General features: G+C 28.5%; 1 protein-coding gene across 1 annotated transcript in view; it reads left to right on the top strand.

Annotated features, from left to right (window-relative positions):
* LOC113385334 overlaps nt 1–6401 on the top strand; it is an 11483-nt gene extending 5082 nt beyond the window's left edge. The window contains exon 2 of the mRNA XM_026623175.1: nt 5772–6401. Within this exon, the coding sequence (XP_026478960.1) occupies nt 5772–6308 (537 nt within the window). The 3' untranslated portion in view covers nt 6309–6401. The remainder of the gene's footprint in view (nt 1–5771) is intronic.
* The last annotated feature ends 2760 nt before the right edge of the window (nt 6402–9161 follow it).

Here is a 9161-nt window from a genome sequence, read left to right as displayed (position 1 = left end):
TTGAGTAATTCAAAAAACACTCGATTCGTATTGATAAGGAGACATGCTGATTAGTTTTTGGCGAAGGCAGGTGTAGTCGTTCCGTATATACGGGCAAAAAGTGCCGAGAACGGAGCGTCCAATTTAATTATGTAAAAAACATTTTACTTGTATTGTCAAGATGAAGCACTGATCAAATTTTTGGAAAGGCAGATCCAGTGGTTATGGACTCTCAATAAAAATAATTTAAAAAAATGCCTTTTGGCCGGTCAAAAATGATCATTAGACATATGCACATCAAATTATCAGATATTTTATAGATATTTTAATATTGTGTACGCATTTTGTGTAAATTTTTTTGAGTTCCGTATCGAGATTTTTGATTATGGTACGGGATGTTCCAGCAATTTGCATTAAGGCACGATGCCATGCACCCCACTAGTTTTTTTTAGTATTTGCATATAATTCACAATCTATAGACAATGTATAGGTAGACATTGAGTAATTAGTTTGATCACCATCAATAGTGTTTTTTTAAAAGATCAGCCCAATGATTTACCTTTTATTTATGTAAAAATCTAAAATGATACAAATACACATGAACTATTTATATTTAAATTGTTGCTAAAATTGCAATTTGTTTACATTTATCATTTAACATTTGCTAGTTATCAGTGAGTTTATAAATATTTTAAATTCAATGACGCTTAGTTTTATTATTAGGAATCTTTTAAATAAATAGTGTGAATCACAAATTTCTCAGACAAGAATATCAAAGCTTTTCGAGGAACCTGTTGCCCTTGACGTATAGTATATACGTCGCATATATACGTCATGATTTAGTACGAGTTCTCAAGCATGCGCGATCCACGACATATGCTTCGACATATGTTAGAATTTGAAGTTACATTTAAAACAGTGGCGTCCAATGCCAACATACTGAGAGTGAATGAAATTCGAGTACAGTGGTACCCCGACATAATGATAAACTAGTGGGACGCATGGCATCGTGCCTTAAGGCAAATTGCTGGAACTTCCCGTATCGTAATGAAATATTCGAGAAATTTTAAACGTTTTCCAAATATATTATTACAAATACTGTAACTTTCATTATTTTTGCTATCTTGTTATATCTGAGCAAATAAAATGTAAATCATAAATCAATTTATCTCCAGAACATTAACAACCGTCATTTCATTTCGAATTCAATTTAAAAAAAAAAACTAGTTGCCTAATTACACAAAATTGATAAACTGCTCCCGCATAGTCACAGTCTAAACGCATTTGCAAATAATTCTGTGCGACATTTTCACTTATACTGTGCTTAGCTGGCGGCATTTTCACATTTTTCAATAGTTTTCACAAAATTGGAAATGTGCTCCAGTACATAAACAGTCTAAACGCACTTGGGTAAGCATTTGTACCAGAGTGGCGCTTAGACTGTGCTTAGCCTGGGCAATTTTTTGAATTTTTAATCCAAAATTACAAAAATATTTTTTGAAAAAAAAAATTAGAAACAATTTTTTTTTCCAAAAGCAATTATTTTGTTGAAACAAGCAGAAAGTTCTTTGAATCATTCAAATCGGACGCTTAGTTTTCTCAAAAACTGCCGTTTTTATAACATTTAGCTCTGTATCTGCGAAACCGCTGGGCCTACCTTTGCTAAAAACTAATAGTCACTTTTCCCCATCATCACGAACTGAATGTTTTTTGGATCATACAAATCGGATGATCCGTTGTCTCAAAAACTCGATTTCTATTTTCTGCACTCTTTGCTCCATATCTCCGTAACGGCTGGACCTGCCTTTGCCAAAAACTAATCAGCACATCTCCCTATTATTAGGAATCGAATGTTTTTAAAACCATTCAAATCGGTTGATCCGTGCGCCCGAAAACGTGGACAAAAAACTGCGGACATACAAAACACACACATACACACACACGCTAACATCCATTTTTTCTGAGGTAGGCCAAAATGTTCAGAAACCTTCAAAACGTCGAGAAATGCAAAAATTTTCATTTTCGATTTTTGGCCCATTACTATAACTACCCTACGGGAAGTTAATAATAGTCTGTCTGGAGGCAGGTCCATGATGTTAGAGCACAACAAATCAAAGATTCTCTTTTCCTCCCTTGTTTATTATTATCATTACCATTTTACTATAATTAATCTCCATTTATTCACTTTCCAAAATTCTACTTCCATGTTTCGTGATCCTGTGCTTCCACTTTCAATTTTCTGTATTTCTTCGTCTCGCGTATGTCTTCAACCAGCTGCATTCTTCTCCTTACCATTCTCTTTAGTACTATTTACCTTCAACGACGTCGCATAGGAGCTTTTTGCATAATGGGTCTGATCCTTTTCTATTCAGGACTGTGTTCAGTAGAGATTTTTCTTTGCCCATTTTTCTCAGGACTTCTTCATTAGTTACCTTATCTGTACACTTTATCTTCTCCATTACAACACCACATTTCAAAATTGTCGAGAAAGTTTTTGTTTTGCTTTTCTTAGAGTCCATGTCTCTGATCCGTACAGAGCTATGATCCAACCATAACACTTTTACAGTCTGTTCCACAAGTCGATACTCAGCTTCCTCGTCAGTAGCTTTCTCTTTAATCCCGACATAATACGAGTTCAATTCTCCACACTCGTATCTCCACACTCGTATCTCGAAGCAATTTTTCCATTATAAATACATTGAATTGTCATTAATTCGTTCTGTTGTTTTTGTTAAGTTCTTTGAATATTAAAAATAAATTTACATTTTATTCATTTAATTATTGTTTTTTCCTGACCATTCATGATATGCAGCTAACACGTAGATACAACTTTAGTATTTTTATGTTTTTTGATTCTTTATTCATTTATTTATTCAATTTTATCTTATTTTTTTTTTCTTTATTATTATTATTACTTAATTTAAAATTCACTATTTTTATTGTGTATTTGGACTATTAGTTAAGCTTCTTAAAGTCACCTAGATCACAAACAAATCTTTTCAATCAAAAAGGAATACCAATGGAAAACCAAATATACCCATTTTGGTTCATTGTCACCATATTGTCATTCATTGTCACCATATTATTGTTCACCATATTGTCATTCATTATTACTAAATGTTTTTTTTGTTGCCAAAACTGATTGTAATTGAATCTTGAGAAATAAAATCATTATATTATAAAAATCATATTATTGCGGAAATGACTTGAAATAGACATTCTTCTTTCTTTCTTTCGCTCGTATCTCGAATGTTGCTCGTACGTCGAAGCATTTAATCGCTGCTTTAGCGGCTAGTAGTATCTAGAAAAAAGTATGTAATTCTATTGTTTCTTATATTGATTACTTTGGATTTCAAAAAATTACCAAGATAACGATATTTCATATGTTGCATCAGCCTAATTTTGATTTCTTCTTATCAAAATTTATACAGTACAAAGATCTATTGATACCATACATTGTACGAGAGCATCACAACTACATCCATACTAAATATGTGCATGAAATCATATATAGTTCTCTAAATATAACAAATTATTTAAAATCCATTTCAAACAACACGTTTTTAAATAACTCAGATTATTGAACCATGACGGAATTTCTAATCGTTGTATGTTTATAAATATTTGTTAACAATAATAAATAGTTTTAGAGCATACTTTGTTGAAGTGTGTGCAACGTACGTGATATACTTGGTAAATTATAGAATGAAAAATTTCCTTTTAATGTATATATTTTCATAATTTAAATTTTTTTTCGAGATCTTTTCCATAATAAATAAAATAACAATAGCATCATACGTTTCCGTAAATTTATGTTTATTTTCCTCATTGTCTAATTTAGACATTGGTAATTTTACAAATTCAAATTCATTAAACAACATATAACCTAATTTAATATATATCGAAATTTATATTTATTTCATGAAAAAACAATATCTTTTGTTTTATCTTAAAATTATTTTTTATCTGAAGTTAATTTATATATTAGCAAGTTCATATTTTATTTATTTAACTAACATAAGTAATGGTGTTAAATTTTGGTCATAAATTTATCTAAAAAGCACACACATGTAATGCGCACAATTTGTAACTTTTATATTAGATAACATTTCAAGATATCTATATCAATTATATTTACATTATATCTATATCAATATAAAGATATCAATTATATTTTTAATAAGTTCAGAGTATTTATTATTTAAACTCAATCAAAATTTTCTATAAAATAACTTTCTTTTAACAGCATATTTTTTTTAGTTTCATATAAATCACAATATTTTGATGGGAAGTCATTGAGTAATTAGTTTATTTTATAGTAGCTTTTAAAAGGAGATGGCCTTTTATTTGTGTACGATATTGAAAAAATAAAAATTGTTTTGTTATCACAAGAAAATTAGTATATGTACATTAGGGCGGATCAATTTAAAAAACGCTTAGGCACATATGATTTTCGGATACAAAGGATCAAAACAAGATACTATGCTGAAGAAACCATGCCGGACCTCTAAGGGGAGGTCCCAGGGGGTAAACCATGGGCATGGGTAGATCGGCCTTCGAAAGATAGTGGGGGTCGGTCATACATTTGGACACTATTGGGACTCTCTATATGAGCCAAAACAGGATTTTTCAAAATTCAATCAATTTTTCAATCAATCAAAATTCAATTTTTGGGTCATCAGAATTCATTTTAGAGATTTTTCGGCAAAGTATCTTGTTTTGATCCCTAATATCCAAAAATCATATGTACCTATGCCACTTGTTTTACCCATACAAATCGACCCCGCCCTAATGACCATATAATTATGAACATAAAACTTTATGAACACATGTACACTGCGTGTGCGCATACCCAGACAAAAGACCTAGTCTGGCATTTCCTTCACTATACAAAAAAACATATACCATACTTATTCGTTAAAGTGATCAAGTTTATGAAAGATAGTGTTTTGATAATGTTGATCCAACTATTTTTATAATGCAAAAAGAACAGTGCATTATGTCATATTAATAACTAGCAAACCTGGCGAACTCCGTTTCACCACCAGATGGTTTCATTTTATGTAACATTTCGTTTCATGATTAAAAGATGAAGGAAAAAATTGCCTGCTGTTGAAATTGAATAAAAATTTGCACAATACATGTGATTGATTTGATGGTTTCCAATTGAAATGCTAGGAAACGAATAGCTTATTTTTTACTTTTTTGCACAATTTCACAGTGAACAGAATGCCGGTTTGTTACATGAAATTAACTGAGCAGAGAACAATGAGTAGCAGTCAAACAAAAAATATTAGTTTGTAGTACATGCTAAGTATCAGAGATGACGCTGTATGTGAAAAAAGTATTTTCCGCTTTTCTGTTGAAATCTTTCTTCAATTTTCTTTGCTATAAACCTCACGGAGTCCGAGACCTTTCCAACGAATGCAAAATCGTCGAAATCGGTTCGTGCGTTTTGGAGTTATATCGTCAGGAAGGAAAACCCAACTTATTTTTATACAATAGATAAATACTAACGGCCCTATTCGGTTACACATCTTGGGACAAGGACACGCTTATTTCATTCAAAATATTTTTATAAGTGTAGTAATAGCTATTTTCGGTATCCTGATTTTTCTATATGGCACTAAGAAGATACTAACAGTTCACACTTTACAAATTGTTACAAACCTTTACAAATTGTTCAAAAAAGAAGAAAAAAATCGGAAATGTTTCTGAGGACTATCTGCGACTAAAAATAAACTAGAAATTACTGCAGTATAAATTTTATTTCATATTTTTCTCCATTCCAGGTTAGTTTTGATACAAAGGATCCTGTAGTACATCACATGGTCGCATGGAGTTTTGCTTACCATCAGGCTCGAAAGGGCGAATGGGAGCAGTATGGCAGAGATCGGGTCAGATTTGAACAGAGGATAGAAAAAACCAAAACAATATTAGACCCTATCTTGGCTCATGATCATAGACAAAGAATATTCGAAGATAGATTTAGGAATTTTGACAAAACAACTCAAGATCCGATATCAGTAGTAGATTTTGACGAAGTCGATGGAAGAAATAATAATACTTTGAAAATTAATTATAAAGATTTGTTGAATAAATATGAAGACAGTTTCGACACTAAATCTGGTCCCCAAGGAGAGAGTTTAGCTATTGATGATCATAATGAGAGGACTGAAGATCATATTTTAATATGCAATGGAAGCATGACACATTCAAGAGAACAAGAAGCACATATGGATAGTTATTCAATACAAAATTGTAAACCAAAAAAACAGGCTGACAAAAAAGAATTCAATAAATTGCTAGAGCAAACTTATGTAAGATAGCTTTTATGAAAAATAGTAATCATATTTGGAGTTACTTTTTATTTTTTTACCTGTGATATCATTATTGCAATAAAAATTATGAAATAATTGGAAATAATCAATTAAAACCCAAAAATAAGTATATTATTTAAGTTAATGAAACAAAAAAAGGAGGACTTACAAAATTTATAACGATATTGCTTCTTGTCTCTCTAATATTATAACAAATAATTATTTTATCACAATATGTATTGAGATAATTAGATATAATTTTGAACATTTTAAATGTGAAAGATATTAATTTTTATTGGGCTCAGTATCATTAAATGATTTACATATTAATATGCACTGACATATTATAATTATTAAAGGGTCTCATCTAACATGAATAATAAATCTCGAGTGTTCTCATACACATTGTAAAGCTTTTATTTGTTGCTTTAAAACATACCAACAAGTGTGTTTGAACAAATTACTTTGAAGATTCTATAGTTTTTATTCTAAATTTTTCAAAATTATATGAATTCATTCATTATTTGGAGTTGTGTAAGATCCAAAACAAGAGATTGGAGAAAATAGCATTAATAGCAATGAAACAGAATATGAATATAGTACTTTTAGTGTGTATTAATATGACATTGCACTGTTTTTGATTTATGGTTTGTAAATGCAAAAATGCAACTGATCACTATTTAGTTCTAACTTTTAGGATTCATTATTGGGCATTCGTTATTTACATTTGGGATTATGGAATAAGTGGGTTTCTTGCACCTCTTTGGTATTGGGTGTGGCCTTTTTTTTTTTTTCTGGCAATTATATTGCAGCAGTTAAAGCACTATATGTAAATTCATATTGCAGAAAATAATGAGAAGTTATTTGTGCTGCAGTAAATTTAAATTTTTTAGAGCTAAAAATAAATATTCGATAACTTCCTTCTTTATTTTATTGGGTTATAATTCCATATTAAAGCATTCATACAATTTTTTTCTATATCTTTATTTTCTATCCTTTGAAACAATATTCTAAACAGCCTTTTATATATATTTTAACAAAACAAGGTTTTTTGAATACTTAGAAATTTTTATAATTAATGGATGACCACCAAAACTAGTGCACATTGTCAAACTGAGCAAATTTCAATATTTAGAAATAATTTTTGAAATTATAATTAATTGCATATACTTTAAATATACATTATGATTATTTTAGATTATTTATAAAGAACTATATGCTTAATAAGCACATATATTATATTTCAATATGTCTATATTTATTTTTGAACAATTGAAATATAATTAAAAAAAATATGAAATAAAATTAATTTAGGGATTAAAAATTAATATATTAAAGTATGGGAAATTAAAATATGTTTTTATGTACATAAATGTATATTAGCTAAACAATCATCTTAATATAACTACATGCTCAAAAAATGCCATAATGTGCATGGCATTAATATGGTAAACGTTAAATTAATATTAATTTTGCTAATGTTACTGTAGTAAAAAATAAATTGAAACTAAATAATTTAAAAGGGACTAAATGCAAAAGAAACAACTGCAATATTTCAGTTATCAAATTTTTCTTTCAATTTAGTTAATAATTTTTCAATTATTTTGAAAAACAACTTTCTATGAATAAGTTGAAAATTCTTTCTTATATAATCTTCATTAATATTTTTTTACCAAAGCTGATTTCTTTCAATAATTAAGATAAAAATTATCTTATAATCTTGCTTTCTTCGAAAAACAAATTTAGTGGTCTAAAATACTATTTTGATATTTGTTTATAAAAAAGTAAATAATTAATATATGTGTTGCTTATAAAATGTGATAAATCTACGGAAATAAAATAATTGTGATCAATGTGTATTTTTATGTTACAATGTGTATCACAATTTATCAGAAAAAGAAAATTATATTAATTAAATAGCCGACATATCACATTCTCAACGAAAAAAATGAACCGATTAGAGACAAAAGTTTACTACCATATTTAAATGCACATAAGAAATTCATAGTGTTGATCAAAACTTCAAGAAAAAAATCCATTCAGTAATATCTTGTATATTTTGATATCAAGCCAAGAAATTACTTTTGTATTATTCTTTGTGAAACTTTTTTATATTACCGTGTTCATAAAAATAATTAGTATTTAGTGCGATGTAAAAACTTATTGCTGTATGAAATGTACATTTATAAAGAAATATATAATATATTTAAACAATATATTGAATTTGTAGTTCAAGTTATAGTAATCGCAAACAATGAAATGTTCTTGGATATTTTTAAGTTTCAAGCCTTTTGAACATTTTGTCATACCTTAGATAAAATGTTTGTGTTTGTTAATTGATATTAAATAATACATTACTGCTGTTACTTTTTGTAATTTTAATTAACATCAAGTTTATGTTCTGATGTTTAGCCTAAATATTTCTCAATAAACTTGTGAATTTAATAATTAATGTTCTGAATTATTTAAACAGCATGTAAAGTGTTTAGTTTTTATACAGTTGTTGCTAACAGAGAATATTTAAATCATATATTTGTGTGAAACATGTGATGATATACCGTTTGTTTTTCATATTAACAGAATAAATATATACCAACGCTCTACTATTTACATAATTAATAGATAGTATTTATATTAATAAAAGTTATCAACCAAACAACATTCTGAAAATAATATGGATAATATTATCTTTCTTGGCCTTTCAAATACATACTTTTATTGTATTTGTTAAAAGATTTTTGATTTATATTAACTACATCTGTAACAGTGATGAATTTTTTATCGATACAGTTGATTAATTTTTTTTATTGATTACTGTAATAAATACTGAAACTAAATTATTTTAAAGGTACTAAACGCAAA

This window comes from Ctenocephalides felis, unplaced genomic scaffold (assembly GCF_003426905.1).
Source record: "Ctenocephalides felis isolate EL2017-DRISC unplaced genomic scaffold, ASM342690v1 CF-g0.4_SCAFFOLD_03571, whole genome shotgun sequence".
NCBI lineage: Eukaryota > Metazoa > Arthropoda > Insecta > Siphonaptera > Pulicidae > Ctenocephalides > Ctenocephalides felis.
Note: the sequence above shows the minus strand (reverse complement) of the source record. Positions and strands in the feature narration are given on the sequence as shown.